The sequence below is a fragment of the Phascolarctos cinereus genome, unplaced genomic scaffold (assembly GCF_003287225.1).
Source record: "Phascolarctos cinereus isolate Bilbo 61053 unplaced genomic scaffold, phaCin_HiC Scaffold_5;HRSCAF=322, whole genome shotgun sequence".
Taxonomy (NCBI): Eukaryota; Metazoa; Chordata; class Mammalia; order Diprotodontia; family Phascolarctidae; genus Phascolarctos; species Phascolarctos cinereus.
Genome location: NW_027555958.1, coordinates 50,821,330 through 50,840,800, shown reverse-complemented (window position 1 = coordinate 50,840,800; position 19,471 = coordinate 50,821,330). Strand labels below are relative to the sequence as shown.

The following is a 19,471-nucleotide window of genomic DNA, read 5'->3' as shown; positions in this document are numbered from 1 at the left end:
CCACCTAGCACTGCCCCATTAGAGTAGACATGACCTTAAAGGTGGCCTACTCCAACGTTTACGGATGACGAAACAGGCTTAGGGACTTGGTAAGCATCAGAGGCAGGATTTGAACCTGGGTTCCTCAGGCTCCAGAGCCGGAGTTATTTCCACCGTGTCCAATTGCCTCTTCACTGTCATGTAGTTCCTATACAACGCAGGCAAGCAGGCAGGGATCAGGGCTGGGGAAGGAAGATTTTTTTTCCATTTGTTCTGTGATGTTTAGATTCAGTCCAAGGGCTGCACTTGAGACCTCAAGGCCACAGATTCCCCACCCCTGCTTTTTCCTTTTTTTTTTTTTTAAAGTGAGGCAATTGGGCTCAAGTGACTTGTCCAGGGTCACACAGTGTCAACTGTCTGGTCTGAGGTCAGATATGAACTCAGGTCCTCCTGACTCCAGGGCCAGTGCTTTATCCACTGAGTCACCTAGCTGCACCTCCCCCCTGCTTTTTCCTGCAGGGAGAAGAACCATATCCCCATGGTTGCTTCAGCACCCACCAGCTTCCTTCTCAATCTTCTCCCAGTCAACTTCTCCCTGAACTATTTTCGCAGCACTAAGTATGATCTGGGAAGGGTACTAATTTAAGCCAGCTATCACTGTAGCTAAACAGACAGGAGGTGATATACTGACGCCACAACCTTCTCTTTCAGTTAATCTGGGATTGTCTTTCAAAAAGATGGAACTTGGATGAATTTGCATGTCAGATTTCGAAAATCCTAACTCCAAGTAGGTATGATTAAAATAAAGAAGATTAAACTCAGGCAACCTAATTCAAGTGCACTCAGAGTTCATGACTGATCTTAAAGTTCCTCAGGATAGGGATGAAAGACCAGAGTTACCAAGTAAGAAGGCTGAGGAAAGCCCTTCCCCTTTGGCCTGCCTTTCCTGACCAATTGAACATTATCCTCTCTCACACACTCGACATCCCCTCATGACTGGCCTCATTGTCATTCCCCAAACTTGACATTCCATTTCCTAACTCTGAGGCTTTCACAGACTGACCCTCCCTCCTCATCCCCACTTCCTTCAAGTATCCCTTGTTACACAAGGCTTTTATTCTGTTCTTCCCCAGTATTCATCATCTCCCCACCCCAACTATAATTTCATACATATTTTGTATTTTCTTAACCATGCACACATTGTCTCCCTCTAGTAAAATGGGAGCTCCCTGAGGGGGAGATGTCTTTGTTTTTATCTGTCTTTATACCTAACACCCACCATTTTGTCTGGAACACAGTAGATGCTATCAGGGTGATTTTCCTAAAGTAAAGGTCTGACCACATCATTCTCCTAATCAACCAACTTCCCGCTGTCTGTAAAATAAAATACAAACTCCTCTTTATGGTATTTAAGGACCTTTACAAGCGAGGCCCCAACCTACTTTTCTAACCTTATTATATATTACTCTCTTTCTCCCACTCTGTGGCCCAGACAAATAGTCTTCTCCTTATTCCTGACACGTCAGACTCTATCCCTTCCATGGGGGGACCACCTGTCCCTCATACCTGAAATACTACCCCCCCTTCAGCCTCAGGATTCCTCATTTTCTTCAAAACTCAGATCCAGCACTGCCTTCTCCACAAAGCTTTTCCTGAGCACCTCCCCCACTCCCAGCTGCTAACCACCATTTCATTTCTGTATTTGTAATCCCAATACCTACACTTAAGGTCTGTTACTCAGTAGGTACTTAATAAATGCCTGTTTTGAATGGTTACGATAGACAATTTAAAAGATCCCCATCACCAGAAACTATCTTGTTTCTAATATGAACATAAATATACTTATACATATACCCATACATACGCAGGTATAAACATGCACATGTGTAGATATGGATGTAGGTATAAAATACATGTGGATATGTGTGTGTGTACACACACGTGCCTCCTTAGATAAAATATAAGCCTTGTACAGCTCCTGAAACACAATAGTTTAATAAGTGCTTCCTGACTGATTAATACATTCTTGTCAAACGAATTCATTTCAGGATGTCTAAAAGATTCAGAAGCTTCTGAATACTCTAGTCCTCAGGAGCTGGTTAGGAAGCAACCAGTTAATGACATGGCCTCAAGCTCTCACACCCCATTAGATTTTCATATCATTATGGAAATTAATAAACGCTACCTAACCATGAAATGTAGACCCCATTTGAAGGCACAGAACAGCTAGAACAGAGGGTCTTAATCTGGGAAATGGGGGTAGGAAGAGGGGTGGTATCCCTTAATTTGGATGGGAAAAAAAGGTTATCTTTTGCTTCCTTTGTGACCCTGTATATTTTATTTTACACATTTAAACATATGATTCTGAGAATGGGTCCACAGACTTCACCAGACTGCCAAAGCTCTCCATAGACACAAGAAAGTTAAGAATCTCTGAGCCTGAAGAAAAGTCCATGCAAAACGGTAACAGCAGCGTGAGAAACCAAAGTTTCTGACTTTTTTTCAACTAGGAGAATCCAAACTTTGCTATCCTGTCCCTTGAACTGACCTAGACTCATCCTTCCACAGGACACTCAAACATCCACTCACTCAACCCCAACACTACCAGCACCCTTTTAGAATAGAATATTTGGAGAATTCACAAAGAGATTCAAAACAACTTAAATGCTAGCAACACAGGGCCATCAGAGAAAGCCTTCCCCTACAAAAGCATACACCAGCAGCTCCCAGTAGCAAAACCAAACATTTGACACACAGGACATCAGCTCTCCAGTCTAGAACTATGGCTCATGATGGACAGCTCCTTATCTCTTATTTATCTTGTGGTCCATGGAAGCAGCAGGGGCCTGGAATCCTAGCTACTGTTTTCAAACATTAACAGAGGAAAAATATATAAGGTATATTCTGGTCTTTCTCCATTTCCTACTCAGAGTCAAAAGAGATACTGTCTCAACATGGTGCTCCTTCAACCCCCGAATCGTTTATTTTTCTGAGGGCCACTGGGAGTTAGAACAATCTAACGTCAGGAAACCATTCTCAAGGGGAAATAGTTTCCATGCTCCCTACCATAATTAATCCGTCAATAACCAAGCATTTCTTGAGCACCTACTATGTGCCAGGCACTGAAGTGGAGATATAAATTTAAAAAGAGATGGTTTCTGCCCTCAAGGAGCTTATTTTCTATCATAAACAACCATTATGGTAGAGCACATGATTTAATTAAACTCCCACAAAACTAACTTAACATCCTCCACCCTCCTGAGATTAGTTACATAAATGTATGCCAGGATTCATTCTGGGATTACATACCAGAAATCTGCAATTTGCCCAGCAATTTGTATAGGTTCCTCATGTTACACAAATAAAATGACAGGCCTTCTTAAAGTATTTACATTAAATATACCCCAACCTCATTGGCCCTTAGGTAAATCCAATATTTAATTAACCATCAGAGTCATAACTAGGACAGGACAGTTGGGGCTTTGCCCCAAGGCACTTAATTTAGGATGCTGACAGCATTAGCAGCTTGGAAACAACAGAATTAAACATCTAGTTAGCAAGAATAATGAGTTAACATAGTAATCTTCAGATGGAAGATTGAAGAGAACTCTTTCCCAGCCCAGCTCTTTTCTTTTGTCCCTACCTTACAGGCTAGTCTCTCCAAAAAGCAGCCTCTGAGTTAGTGTCCAAGGGCTTCTGTTTCTATCTTTACCCACTCAATACAATTAATGTCGTCTCCAGACACCCCATCCCTCAACAACTCTGAGCCTACTTTGGCTGCTTGCCCAGAGTGGTCTATGATACCCGGCCTGGTTGTAAAGATATCTAGATGTGGCATCAATGCCACATATACATAAACATCTTTTTGGCTTCTAATGGCCTCCAAATTTACCCACTTTAGTGCCAAACAACCCACGCATCCAGGGGAAATAAAGCACTAACCAAGGAGAAGGGAAGAGAGGCTCAAAGATACTAACCAGTTGGCTGGACATTGACCACAGCTCCTTCCGAACGCTTGAGGGTCATGGGGTACCATGACTTGTCAGGATCCTGGATCCACTCAGCAGCCTCGCAGTAGAACTCGCCTTGGTCAGATGTCTGCAGGTGGTAAACGGTGAGCCTGAAGGTGGTCTCGCCCAACTTGTCCAGGCGGACCTCTCCCAAGGTCTGCCTCTGTGCATATTCACTGCTAGAATGGAGCACAAAATCCCTGCTCAGAGAGATCACCTCCACGGGCTTCTCGCCAGCCCTCTGCCTGTACCAGGTAACTGAGAGGTGGCTGTGCTGCGATGTCTCCGTGGCCACCTCACAGCTCAGTTCCAAAGAGTCCTGCTCCACCTTCTGAAGCGTCTGGGGTGTCGCTGTTGCCTGAAGGGAATCTGGGATCACTACAGGATGGAAAAGTAAACATGGTAAGAACACTACACCAATGCCATGGAAACAACACTCAACTGGAAGCAGACGATCTGGGTTCGAAACCCAGTTCTGTTGTTAGTTGCCTGAGTAGCCTTGGGCAGCAAGTCAGCTTACCTTTCCAGGCCTCAATTTCCTCAACTGTAAAATGAAGGAGCTCGATAGGTTTGGTAACCTCTGAGGTCCCTTCCGGCCCTCAATCTATGACTTGTCAACCAGCCAATGTTTACTAAATACCAGCTATGTGTCATGCACTAGGGATATAATAGCAAAAAAGATCAAAAGAAAATTATAAAAATCAAAGAATCTTAGGGTGACAAGAGAATGTACAGCCTCATCTAACGAAACAATATTTTAAAGTGCCTAGCACATAGTAGGTTCTTAATAAATGCTTGTTCCCTTTCTCTTCAACACTGGAGGAGTCCCTTCCCCCATTGCAGCAACCCAGACAAATGGTCAAATATCAATTATCTGAGCTAATGGCAGGGAGGGCTGGGGGGAAGGAGCTCTGATACAGATACTTCAAAAATCTTTTCTATTTGGCATGGGAATGGGCTTTTATGCCTACAATGAATATGCATATGGGTGGGTCTGACATTCTGGGAATTTACAACACCCCGTGTAAAATATGAGGTTTGTCACTTTACATAATAAATGAGTTCCCTGAAAAGTTGTGTAAGTACAAATTTTTAAAAGTCAGCCTGGGTTCTCCTGTTGATTTATGTTACATCAAAGATGTTTTCATTTCTCCACACAGCAGAAACTTCTCAACTGAAGCTTTCCAGTTTTTAAATTTGACACTGCTGACCACCCTCTCCTTCTAGATAATTATTCCACTCTGGATTTTCATGACACTGCTCTCTCCTGGCTCCCTTCCTACCAGTCTGATCTCTCCTCACTTCCCTTTTCCCAGCTCATTATCTATATCAGACTCCCAACTGTAGGTGTACTCCAAGGTTCTGTCCTATGCCCTCTTCTCCATCTGTCTCTACCCTCCCGTTTGGTGACCTCATTGTTCCTAATGGGTCTAAATGATTATCTCTGCAAATGACTCTCAAAATTTATATAGCAAGGCACAGACTCTCTCCTGAGCACCATATGCACACTCTGTCTTGAAGATTAAAAGCTCAACGCCCATAGGCATCTTAAACTCAACCAGTCCCAAACAGAGCTCATCGTTTTATTCCCAAATCTCCTCTCCCCTACCTCCACCCCCACCCCTACTACCCTGAAATCTTCTCTACTCCCAAATCTCTTCCCCTCCCACTACTCTGAAATCTTCTCTAGGTCTGCTGAGGGCACTGCCAATTCTTCCAAGCTGCCCCCATTCACAAGCTTGGCATGATCCTTGACCCCCAATCTCCCTCACCCCATGGATTCAATTAATTGGTAAATCTTGTCATTTTATTTCCTTCTATCTCGTGCTTTGCTCCCCTTTTCTCTACTCCCAAGGCCACCACTCATCAACTTCAGACTTTCATCAACTACGGCCTGGACCACTGTAACAGCCTCCTAACCAGTGTCCTGACTCAAGGCTCTCTTTTCCCTACTCCATACTTACTTACAGAGACTAAAATGATGGTGCAGGTTGGACCCTGTCATTGCTTCTTTCAATAAACTCCAATGGCTCCCTATGACTTCTAGTATTAAGTATAAGCTTCTCTGTTTAGTTTTTAAGCTCTTCTAAAGTACCTTTACAACTTATTACGCATTGCTCTCTTCCTACTCCATGGTCCAGTCAGGCTGGTCTTCCAGCTGTTCTTCACAGATGACAATCAATCTCCAGCCTCTATACTTTTGTACTGGCTGTCCCCCATGCTTGGAATGCACTCCCTTCTCATCTCCACCCCTGCGGATCCCTTATTTTCTTCAAAACTCAATGTAACCAACACTTACACGAAGCCTTTCTTGGCCCAGAAAATATATCTTTTACATATCTTGGCCATATTTATATACATATTGGGGGCAAAGCACTGGGCTCGGAACCAGGAAGATTCAACTTCATGAGTTCAAATCTGGCCTCAGACACTTTCTAGCTGTGTGACTCTGGGCAAGTCATTTTACCCTATCTGCCTCAATTTCCTCATCTGTAAAACGAACTAGAGAAGGAAATAGCAAACCACTCTAGTATCTCGGCCAAGAAAACCCCAAATGGGGTCACAAAGAGTTGGACATGAGTGAAACAACTTGATAACAACATATACATACATGTTGTCTCGCTCTGATAAAATGTTTCATTTCATTTTTGTTTCTATGTCTCTAATTCCTGGCATAGTGGTTGGCATAGAATAGGGACTTAAATACTCACTGATTAACTGATCCCTCCTCCAAAACACTTTAAACCTCACTTTTCCTGTTAAGTCGTTAATGATTTCTAGGTAAATACTTAAAATATGCTAAGAAAGTCACTTAAAGACTTTTTTTTAGCAATGGAAGTATCCCACTATAATGTGAATAATCATTTTCTAATTTAGCTGCTGCCTAAGTGTGGATTTTCATATACCAGGCTGGTAAATCACACACATCGGTATGCAGGCAACTGTAGCGTAATAACCACCAGTAGTGGTGACTCTATCCCAGGTCCTCAGAATTCCTCCCTCCCCAGCCCCAGATCTTCAGACCATCTTGTTGTATTTGTAGTACACTCTTTGGGGGGTAGGGAGGGGGAGGGAATAATTACTACTTTGGTTGAAAAGGCCACCTGTTGGGGTACAGGGCCTCTAGAGGAATAAAAGTAAACAAAAGATAGTGAGTTGTGTCAACTAAGAGCTGTTAACAATTCTGCCTAATTAAATTAATAAGAATTTGAAAGGAAGACTTGCACATTATTGGCTCAGTGACAGAAGGACACTCAACAACCTAGTTATTTTTAATCCATTTGCATTGGCAGCACACAGGCATTGTGACCAATGCCACCCTTCGAATTTCCAGATTTCCACCCGCTTCTTCCTCCCACTCCTACCATCCTTTACCAAGCATCTTGGCCAAGAAAGCAGCTGGCTCGCCATTTCTCATGCATGGGGCTACACGACTTGGGAAAGGCTCTCGGTATTTAAATAAAGAGCCAGACCACATCAACTTCATCCTTTCTCCACTGTAACAGCTTCCCATGCACTTCTGAATCCTATGTGAAGCTCTACAGTTGCTGAAAGCCTTCCCACCCTTCCCCAAAGAATTTTGTAAACTTGTCTTTCTCCTTCCCTCTGCTCCAGGGGTGGCGAACCTGCGGCCTCCAGGCCACACACGGCCCCCTACGTCCTCAAGTGCAGCCTTCTGATTGAATCGAAACTTTACATAACAAATTTCTTAGGATTCAGTCAAAGGGTCAAACTTGAGGACCTAGAGGGCCACAGGTTCTCCACCCCTACTTTCCCAACATTAATTCCCTATTTCTACTCCTCACAATTTCTTTTCACCGTGTTAGAGCAAAATCCTGCTCCACTTTGTTCCGGCAGATCCTTCTACCTGGAATGTCCTCTCCTCTTTCTTCACTTATTTGAATTCCTACTCATTCTTTAAAGCCCACACCTTCTCCTGCAAGCCTTCCCTGATTCCCCAGGTCTTTCTCTTTTATATTTCAGGAGGCACCCTGCAGACTTAAGAATGCACTGGCTGTGTATTACAGCTATCTGTGTTGTGATCTATCCCCCTACCAGCCTGCAATCTCCTTGAAATCATGATGGGTTTTTCTTACCTAATCCTTGTATCCTTTCCCCCATCCCAACAACCTCCCTATGACCCACACAGGGCTTTGTCAGTCTACATTTTATTCTTCTCCAAAGCATTTGACACCTGGAAGGGCTACTTCTAAGTTTCAGCCCCAGGTTTCTTCTGTTGTTGCTCAACCATTTCTGACTCTTCACGACCTCACATTTGGGTTTTCTTGGCAGAGATACTGGAGTGCTTTGACATTTCCTTCTCCAGCTCATTGGACAGATGAGGAAACTGAGGTAACAGGGTTAAGTGACTTGTCCAGGGTCACACAGCTAGTGACTGAGGCCCAAGTGCTCTATCCACTGTTCCCCCTATTATGTGTAAATCAAACTCAAATATTTTCTTTAGAGGAGTTTGGTCTAAGGCCAGATTTGAATTCAGGTCTTCCTGACTCCAGGCCCAGGGTGCCTCTATCTACTGTGCCACCTATTATGTGTAAATCAAACTCAAATACTTTATTTAGAGGAGTTAGATCTAGTGGAAAGAGCATTCAATTTGCAGTCAACAGAGCCAACTTCAGATTTTAGCTCTGCTGCTTTTGTGTGAACTCAAGTAACTTACTGCACCCCTCTCAGCCTCAATTTCCTTTTCTGTAATATAAGCGGATTCAACAAGGTGATCTGTAATGCTTCTCCTTACTCTAAATCTCACGTCAGTATCTGTGCAGCACAGTTTATTATACAGGCAAACAGTAAGGAAAGCAAGAATGGGGAATAAGGGAGGGACTGTGGGTTTTCATAATAGTGAATTTTTAAAACTGGAATACATAATACAGAATAAAGCTCTATTATACAGAGGGCAAGGGCACTGGAAGGCAAAAAAAATCCAGTTTCTGGCATTCTTCCCTTTTTAAAAAACATTGGCCCCCTTACCTATGAGGTTCATCTTGGCACTATAGCTTCCAAAGTACCTCTCATCTGTGTTGGGTGTGTGGCACTCATACTCCCCAGCATCCCGGGCCTGCAATTCTGTGATATGCAGTAAGGCTGAATTGCCTTGGATTCTCTCCACATAGATCTTCCCACTCCGTACTCTCTGGGTATAGATAGCGTATGGGAAGGAAGAGTCAATGGTGCTGACAATTTGCACCTCCCGCTCAGGTGCAGAAGGCAGGTAAATGGACCACTGGAAATCCTGCTCAGAGGGTCCCTGAAAGCCACTGACATTACACCAAATGGTGATGTGGGAGCCTTCCGTGCGATAAAGTGGTCCCTCTTGAACAGTGACTTGTCTCTGTGCTGACACCACACCTAGACACAGAGAGAGAGAGAGAGAGAGAGAGAGGAGAGAGAGAGAGAGAGAGAGATCAGACCAAAATGCAAAATGGCCCGCATTGTTCAAAGAGTTTATTGCTCATATGACAGTGGTAATAATTGCAATATAAATGTCTTACCAGCTCCTGTGATTTATAAATATTAATTAAAACTCACTCTAGTAAGGTAGCAACCCTATTTTACATATACAGTAATTTCACATTACAAGACCAGGTCTTTGTTGCCTTTAACTGTCTAACCCTTAGGAATAATTACTTTAATTGTTTGTAAGCAGGATTAATACAGGTGTGGGAAAGTGTTGATAAGTACCAAAGTACAGTAATACCCCCAAAATGAAAAGAAATTAAATTGATTACACAAATCCATACAAAAAGAAGAAAATATTTCCCAGATTCCCTGTTTTAAAGTGAAGGCTACAATATAATGAGTAAAAACATGGTTATTGCTTCTATTTAGTCAAGTCAGTCAACAATCATTTATGTGCCAGGCATTGTGGTAAGTGCCGCGTATAAGCAGAAGGGCAAAAACATGGCCCCTGCCCCCTAGAAGATCACATTCCAGCAGGAGAGACAACATGCAAATAACTATGTATATACAAGATATATACAATACAGTCTAAGTGGGGAGAGTAATCTCAGAGGGAAATCTTACTGGGGAGAGACTGAGAAAGGCTTCTGGCAGAAGGTGGGATTTAAACTGAGTCTCAAAGGATGCCAGGGAAGCCAGGAGACAGAGGTAAGGAAGGAGAGGGCATACCAGGCAAGAAGGACAAGAGAGGGGATGACCTAACACAACTAATTACAACGTCTGTCAGAATGCTTGAATACGTAACAAAAAAGTGTGGGAAACTAGGTAACTGGAGAAGGACACGGCAAACCACTCTAGCAATTTTGACAAGAAAACCCCAAAAAATGACTTAACAAACTACGTAATGAGAAGATCAAATCTAGTTAGGGTGAGGAACTGTCAGAGGAGGAAGGTCATGGAAGAATTTTTGATGGAGACAGCATTTAAGGAAATCCAAAGATAAGCAGGATTTGAATACTTAGAAATGTAGTACAGGAAAGGGTGTGGCACTCTGGGCATTGGAAACAGGGTGAGTAAAGGCACACAAGCCAGAAAACATGGGAATCATATTGAAGGAACAGTAAATCATCTCATTCGAACTACTAGAACTTAAAAGTGGAGTGTTGTTGAGTCGTCTTCAGTCATGTCCAACTCTTTGTCATCCCATTTGGAGTTTTTTTTTTTTGGCAAAGATACTGAAGCAGTTCGCCATTTCCTTCTCCAGCTCATTTTACAGATGAGGAAACTGAGGCAAACAGGGTTAAGTGACTTGCCCAGGGTCACACTGCTATTAAGTGTCTGAGACCAGATTTGAACTCATGAAGTTGAATCTTCCTGGTACCAAAGGTAATAAGCAATCTAGCCACTGTACCACCTATCTGCCTTTTTAAAACAGGTATGTAGCATTAAATAAGACTGTAAAGGTAGTTTGATACCAGACTGTAGAAAGCCTTGAATGTCAGGCTAAAGGATCTGGATGTTATTTTGAAGGCAAAAAGGGTCAATGATAGGGTTTGGAAGAGGGAAATGATGTGGTCTGACCCATGTAGCGGAAAGATTCATATGGGAAGCACTATGAAGACTGGGAGAGACATGATAGAGAGGTTGCCTCAGAAGACCTTGCTGGAGTCCTGCCTCTGACCCATACAGTCTCTATTTACTCCAGACTAGCCATTCAACCTCACAATGCCTTAGGTAGCTCTCTAGGACTCAACTGCAGAGAAGGTATCAGCAGGAGTTGATGGAGACAGTTTTCTCTTCTGGAAGTTCCTTTCTCCATACCAATGAAATCACATTACCAACCGGTGCCTATCCCTAGAAAGGATAACCACAGTATGCGCAGTATGGTAGAAGGGGCCCAGGCTCCAGGAGCCTGCCTCTGCCGCTTTTACTACCTCTTTGCCCTTGGCCAAGTCCCATAACATCTGTGGCCTCCATTTCCTCATGTGTAAAGTTAGGAGGTTGTACAAGCAGGCTTCTGGGGACCCTTGTAGCACTAACTGTGCAAGTCTGTGAGTTCCCTCTCCTTAATCACCAGTTGTACCCTTCAAGGTTTTTAATTCAAGGGCCACCTTGTCCAAGAGGACTTTCCTGATTCCCCCAGTTCAATCAATCAATAAGCATTTATTGTTACTCCTTGCCACACACCTTACTAAGTGCTAGAGATACATAGAAAAGCAAAAAAATAGTTTCTGTCCTCAAGGCACTTATGTTATAATGGAGGAAACAATATACAAATGAATATGTACATATAAGATATACAGTATGAATAGGAGGTAGGCAATCTTAGAGTGAAGTCACTAGCAGTGGGGTGGGAGGGGACAGGGATGACACCCCCAGAATGGTTTCTTGCAGAACATGGAATTTCAGGAAGTCTGGAAGGAAACCAGGGAACACAGGGTGTGGAGGTGAGGAGGAATAGAACATTCTAGGATACTGACATCCTCTAGTGAAATGGATCTATCTTCCTTCCCTCTACCATCCCATGATTCTGTATTTATTTGTACATATCCCGTCTTTCCTAATCAGCAACCATGTTGAATCCCTTCCCCAAGCCCAGAGTACTTAGTAGATAAGGGGGAAGGAAACGTTTAGTTTTTGGAATGTGTCTCCCCAGGGCCAAGCACAGCCCCAGCCACATGATAGGGTAAATGCTCATAGATGGACAGATGCTTGCATCCAGTCACCCTCGGCAGACTAGTAGATAAAGCAGATCACTAAAAGACAGGGATGTGCGTCCTGGCTGTGGTGAGCAGGGGGATGGGGTAGGATTGGGAGGAATTCTAGCATGTTTAGGTGAATGCTGTTAAAATGGATGACCAAGGAAGTCAATGCTAGATAGGGAATCAAGTAAAACCAGAAGGGAGACTGATGTACTGGAGCAATAGTGAGGGGTTAAGGGGCCAGAAGTCAAGAGAACAAGTCACTACTTAGAAACCTCCCAGGGTCTAAACATTAACCTGACCCTCCCACAATCAGCAAAGAGGATCTTAGTGGGGCTGCTCTTTGTATGCTCAAATCTATCCTTCCCTCCCTTTTGCAATGCCACCCAGGGAGGCATTGTTTATTTCTCCTCCTTCTGCTGGCCCGCAAAGGGCACTGGGCTGGAGTTCTTGTGAATGGCTGCCCACCATAAGCCACTGCATTCAAACGTAAATCTTGAGGGCTGGAATACAGCCACCCGCCACAAACTCCAATGAACTGACAACCAGGGAAAAATTGATACACCCAGCTGAACAAAGCCTTAACAGTTACTGTCAGGCTGCCATCTAAATCACAACACTTAACCAGCATCCATGAGGCAAAGTGTCCCCTGCACCAGGCCAGTCATCTCCCCTCCTTCCATACTACATCCCTTCCAGGATTGGGGGCTCAAAGGAAAACACGGGTTCATTGATTTAGGGCTGGAAAGGACTCAAGAAGATACTTAATCCACCACCCTCATCAAAGGCTACAGAAGTTAGGTGACTTGTCCAAGGTCACACAGGTGGTGGGTGGCAGAATCACTCAATGCAAACGCAGGGCTCTTTCCACACTGCCTCCTTGTGGCTATCAGAGTCTTCCCTTAAAAGCACTCGTTTTCTAATTTTTGATTTCTCCTGCCTTCAGACAATTCTCCAACCTACTTTTTTGGTTCTTTGTGTTACAAAAGCAGCTCATTCAATACTGCCTTGGAACTCTTTGTAAGGATCGTCTTATATCCAAGCTAGACCCATAATCCCATGAGTTAAGCAGTTCAAGGATGACATACACATTCTGCAGATGAGATAAGTGAGTCTCAAAAAGCCTAAGTGCAGCCATTTCAAAATGGATGTCCCCCGAGACATCTCAAACTCTCCAGTCCAAAACAGAACTGGTTATCTTTCCCCCCGAGCCCACCCCTCTACCAAACTTCCTTATTTATGGCCAAAGCCCAGCCAACCTCACTGATACTCAACTCTCCCCTCTCCCTCACCCATCACATCCAATCAATCACCAAACCTTGCTGTTTCTCCCTCCATTATATCTCAGACATTTACCTTTTTTTTTTTCTTTACCAACACAGCTTCCTCCTGAGTTCTGGCCCTCATAAGCATTCACCTAAACTACTGCAGCCGCTTCCTAATTGGTCTCCACGATTCAAGCCTCTCTCCCTTCTAATCCATCATCCACACAGAGAGATTTTCTTCAAGTCAGAATGGATTATGTCATTCCCTTGCTCAATAACCATCAGTATCTCCCTATTACTTCTAGGAACAAATATAAACCTCCGTACTGGGCTTGTAAGACCTTCACGTGGCCTCAACCTAGAATTGTGTACTCACACATTACTTCTCTTCCCACTCTCTACAGAGTTCAGCCAAATTGCCCATAAGACTCTCTATCTCCTTCCTCTGCATCTCTGCATTTGCTCAGCCCCATGGCTGGAATGCCCTTCCCCTTTACCTCTACCTTAAATAACCTTTCACTCCCTTCAAGACAACCTACATGAAGCCTGTCCTGATCTGTCCAATGCCTAGCACCAGTCCTAAAAGCACATGGCAGATATAGCAGGACAGACTGGGCAATGTAAGTAAATCTCGAGGGCACAAAGTGCCTGGGGTGGGGGTGGGGCAAGGTGTGTGTTAAGAGGTTGAATTTTGCCGTCTGAAACTTTGAATATTCCCAGCCCACAAATCTGCCAGGGCTGACACAAGGAACAAGTTTTTCCCAGGTTACAACCTACCTCCCCTCGCTATATAAACTCTAGTGGCGCCCTATTACCTCCAGAATCAAATGTAAAATCCTCAATTTATCTTTGAGCCCTTCACAGCCTGGCCCCTTCGTACCTTTCTAGTCTGAGGCTGGTGACTTTGCACAGCCCTCTTTCACTTCAATCCAATTCACTTGCATGTCATGGCCTCACCTCCCTGACACTTTGGTCTTCTTCGAGAATGAAGGACAAACAACCTCTGTGTTCTCACAAGTCACTCCCCTCCACATAGTCTACCATCAGTGACATGAGACCTCTTGGGGTTCCCTGACCACGACACTCCCCCTCTTCCTTGTCTTCATGCCTTTCTACTGGCTGTTTCTCATGACTAGAATACACTCTCTTCTCCTCATCACCACCTCTTGGTTGCTCTGGCATCCTTCAGGACTCAGCTCAAATCCCACCTTCTGCAGGCCTTTCCTGGTCCTCCCCACCCTTCTGAAATACATACCTTCTGTGGCTCTTTATGTTCACAGTTGTTTGCATGCTATCTCCCCCATTATAATGTTATCTCCTTGAGGGCAGATGCTGTTTTTTTGCCATTTTGAGGGGTATTCCCAGTACCTGGTACATTGTAAGCACTTAATAAATGCTTGCTGATGCTAAGGAACCCTCCCCCCTCCCCTCCACTCCTGGGAGTAAAGTGTTTGGAGTCAAAGAGCATTTCTGGCTATAAGCCCGAGAAGGTTCTACTTCAGCTGCTCCAGACTTGGGATCAGCAGGGGACAAGCTTTTGAATCCCATCCGATCCCAAACGCGGCACCTGATGCAGTAATGAGCTTAAGCATACCAGCTACTATTTATACACCCTATAGATTACCTCCCCAAGATACTGTCCCTGGAGTCCACAGGGTACTTTTGAAACATTACACATGACAAGAACACCTGATAATTGGTGGACAACACAGGCCCCATCTCTGGAAGGCAAACAGCAATAAATAGACTGATTAGGAAGCTGGAGCAGGCAGGTCAAATAATCCACCCGTGCCCAAGGCAAGTTCTGCAGAGGATCGGCAGAGCCAAACAGTGTACTGCACTTGAACTCTCACGTGCCAAATTCTAATTGTCCATAACCTTTGTGTTGTTATTTAGGAGGGGGAAAAGCTTAAAAATAACGAAAGTTTATGCTGTATATTACTCATTTAAACCACCCTCCTCCACCTCACTTAATTCTTCTGATGCTGTTGAAAAGTGTAAGCTCCCCATTTTAATGCTTCTGGCTTTTATACACCAGATCTCCCCAATTCTGACAAAGCCAATCTCTGACCTCGCTGTTCCTTCCAGGTAACCTGCAACCCAGGATTGCTTTCTCCCATTCACGAATCAAGTCCTTGAACATTCTTTCTCTACTTACTACACCTTTATTCCCTCTTCCCATTCCATCTTTGATCCCTTGTAATCTGGTATCTGCCTGCACCATTCCCTTGTACATTAGCTTCCCCTCGGGTCCCCATGGGTCTCTTCCTATAGCTTTAATGTTCTTGCTCTCTCCCCTCAGTTCTCACACCCCACTGGATTCCTCTGATGTTTCTGCCAATGCTTACTGCCTTCTCCCTTCTGGCATTCTCACTAGACTCCGCTTCTGGGACCTACCAATCTTATTTTTTCATCTCACTTTCTGAGAGTGATACTTGAAAGAGCATTGGATTTAGAGTTATGAGGCCATGGGTTCAAATCCCAGCTCTATCATGTACTGCCCACTACCTGGGTGACACTGGGGGCAAAGCAGTTTGCCTCTCAAGCCTCAGTTTCCTCATCTGTAAAATAAAGGGGTTGGACTAAGGGATCTCTAAAGTCCCTTCCAACTTTAGAATCCTTTCTCCCCCCCAACCTGATAATCCTAATTACTTCTTACTCTCCCCTCAAATCTCAAGCAAGAAAGCCCTGAGCTAAGTATTAAAGGCTGGCTGTCAAACATTCACTGAGGCAGAGCGTGCAGGTCCCAAACCCTGGTCTTTTTTTTTTTTAAGTACACTAGCTGATTATTAAAAGCAGCTTTGGCTTCATTCTTAACCTGCCCTGTCCCCCAAAGCCTCTGTCCCCTCATTCCATCTTCTTAAATCCCCATCCTAGACTGCAGCTTTCATCTCCTTTCTCCTTCTTCCTTATGAGGGGAGGCAGCATGGGAAAGGGGGGGAGAATACTAACCAGACTTGGGGTTAGGGAGACCTAGGTTCCAGTCTGAATCCTGACACTTAATAGCTGCGTTGCCATGGGCCTCAGTTTCCACATATTTAGAAGGGGGATAATAATAAATAAGGTACACAATGACTGTTTACAAACTGTAGTACATGAATGTAATGGAATATTACTGAACTATAAGAGATGATGCTCATGAGGAATTAGTTCAGAGAAGCACAGGAAGATCTGTACGAACTGATGCATCCTGAAGTAAGAAGAACCAGGAAAACAATTTACACAGTGACTAGGATGATGTAAATGGAGAGAATGACAATAACAAAAACAAATCCTGAAACTGAGGCTTTGCAATTATAAAGACCAACTCTGTCCTCCAAGAGATGAAAGACTGTATTTCCATGGGCAGAAAACAGTGTACATACGCACACACAAATACATATACACACATGTGCATGTGTATATACACACACGCACACACACACTCACTCTCTCTCTCTCTCTCTCTCTCTCTCTGCACTGGCTGTGTTGTTTAACTTGAACTGTTCCCTTTCCCCTTTTCTTCTTTCTTATAAGGAATGACTCACTGGATAGAAAAGAAGAAAAGGATATTGAAAGTGAGCTAAAAACAAAATATATGAATAAAAATATTAAAATAGTCTACCTATACATGTAGAACTTCAAGGGTGTTGTGAGGCTCAAAGGATTTTGCAAAAATATCTATGTGTCAGTTATTATTATTATTAACTCAATATTATTAATTGACTTATTAAATAATATTGGCTCAAATGAAATCTCTTCCCCTTCTGTCATGAATTAGGAAATACATCTTTATTATAACTGTCTCTTGTTTATGAATATATAGATAAATACGTATGTGAATTTTGTGAGTGTACATATATACATACATACATATATACATACATACACATACATATCTATTAATGAATTCAAATCTTGCCTATGACACTTACTAAATGGATGATCCTAGACAAATCATTTAACCTGTTTGCCTCAGTTTCCTCAACTGTAAAATGGGAATAATAGTACCTACATTACAGAGTTGTTGTAAGGATTGAGATAACTGTAAAGCACTTAGCACACAGAGCCTAAGTGCTATATAAGTGTCAGCTATTATTATTATTATGTCACTTTAACCTTTCTTCTGCCTCAGTTTCCTCATCTGTAAAATAGGGAAAATAACAGCACCTACATCAAAAGGTTGTAGTGATGACCAAGTAAATTAACAAACACAAAGCACACTGTAAACCTTAAAATGCCATACAGATGCTGCTATCATAATCACACATCACTTTAAGGTTTGCAAATCAGCTTCAAGCCTAATGGCTAGACACTGTTATTTTAGATTTCGGTCTGTACAGTTCCCAGCAACATAACACACACCACAGTGATGAATGACACACGGCTGGTGTCTTACAGCAGCACTACCTAGTTCTGAGGATACTGGCACTCCCTGTTCAAGGATGGCTATAAAAACATCACAGAGACTGGCTAAAAGAATGAGACAACTACAAGGCAGGATCACCTTTTGTTGTCGTTGAGTTATTTTTCAGTCTTGTCCAAGTCTTCGTGACCCTACGTGGGGTTTTCTTGGCAAAGACATTGTAGTTTGCCATTTCCTTCTCCAGCTCATTTCGCACATGAGGAAACTGAGGCAAACAGAGTAACTGACTTGCCCAGGGTCTCACAGCTAGGAAGTGTCTGAGGTCAGATTTGAACTCACAAGATAAATCTTCCTGACTTCCAGGACTGGAAGTCTATCCATTGCACCACCTAATGGCCCAAGATCACTATTTTCATTACATCAAAAAGCTTTCTTGAAAAATCTCCAGGACTCAGCTGGACTTGAGAGACATCATCATTGCCCCTTTATACTCAATGCTTAATGACGTGTTAACAAAGTGACCACAGGGATGGCCTGCTCTGTCACCACACCCTCCTACCTACCTCTCTTAGTTCAGAACAAAAAGTATAGGACAAGGAGACTCAAAACCACTCTACCTTTAAAAATAGGGACCCTGTGGCAGCTAGGTGGCGCAGTGGATAGAGCACTGGCTCTGAAGTCAGGAGGTCCCAAGTTCAAATGCCGCCTCAGATCAGACACTTGACACTTACTAGCTGAATGACCCTAGACAAGTCACTTAATCCTAATTGCCTTAAAAAAAATGAGACTTACTTTTAGGGGCAGGTAGGTGGCGCAATGGATAGAGCACCGGCCCTGGACTCAGGAGGACCTGAGTTCAAATACGGCCTCAGACACATAACACTTACTAGCTGTGTGACCCTGGGCAAGTCACTTAACCCCACAGCCTAGCCAAAAAAAAAGTCAACTAAAAACAGGGACCCTGTTGTCTGCCCTATTTAATCATCTTCCAGGGTTGTTGTGAAGATCAAATGTGGATCATAAGCAAATTTCTATCATTCTAGAAGTATAAGCAAATTATAAGCAAATGTGTAAACAATATTAATTCTTCCTGGACAAAATGCTGGTTGTAACTTAGGCTGTTGGCAGCAGGTATAACATTGTAACAACAACAATCACAACAGCTAATGCTGCTGCTACGCTTCTGCCACTGCTGCTACTGCTGCAGCCACTACCACTACCACAAGGATTTATAAAGGGCTATTATACTAAGGCTATCCAAGATAACAAAGTAGATACAAAGTAACCCTAGAGAGAACCCAGCAGTCAACCTTGAAGGAAACCAGGGTTTTTTAGAGGCAGAAGTTAACAACAGCCCTATTTCAGATACCAGGAACACCAAGTGGGAGAGGAGTAACATGTGAAAAAGACCTGAAAGTTGGAAGGGGCCAGGTTGGGAAGAGCTATCTATGGACGCCCACTAGGACTTTATATATGATCCTGGGAGCAACAGAGAGTCACTGGAGTTTCCTGAGTAGTGGAGTGACATGGTCAGGCCTGTACTTTAGGAATGGCAGCTAGGTGGCTCCATAGTGGATTCACTGGCCCTGAAGTCAGGAAGTCTAGTCCTCCAGAGTTCAAATCCAGTCTCAGACACTTCCTAGCTGTGGGGCCCTGGGCAAGTCACTTAACCTTGTCTGTCTCAGTTTCCTCCTCTGTAAAATGAGCTGGAGAAGGAAATTTAAACCACTCCAGTATATTTGCCAAGAAAAC

At 43.5% G+C, this 19,471-nt stretch overlaps 1 protein-coding gene across 3 annotated transcripts in view; it reads right to left on the bottom strand.

Annotated features, from left to right (window-relative positions):
• IGSF3 (immunoglobulin superfamily member 3) overlaps positions 1 to 19,471 on the bottom strand; it is a 130,716-nt gene that overhangs the window by 49,390 nt on the left and 61,855 nt on the right. For all 3 annotated transcript variants that reach the window (XM_021002665.2, XM_021002680.2, XM_021002689.2), the window contains exons 3-4: positions 8,979 to 9,356; positions 3,957 to 4,367 (exon numbers count right to left, since the gene is read on the bottom strand). In XM_021002665.2, the coding sequence (XP_020858324.1) occupies positions 3,957 to 4,367; positions 8,979 to 9,356 (789 nt within the window). The remainder of the gene's footprint in view (positions 1 to 3,956; positions 4,368 to 8,978; positions 9,357 to 19,471) is intronic.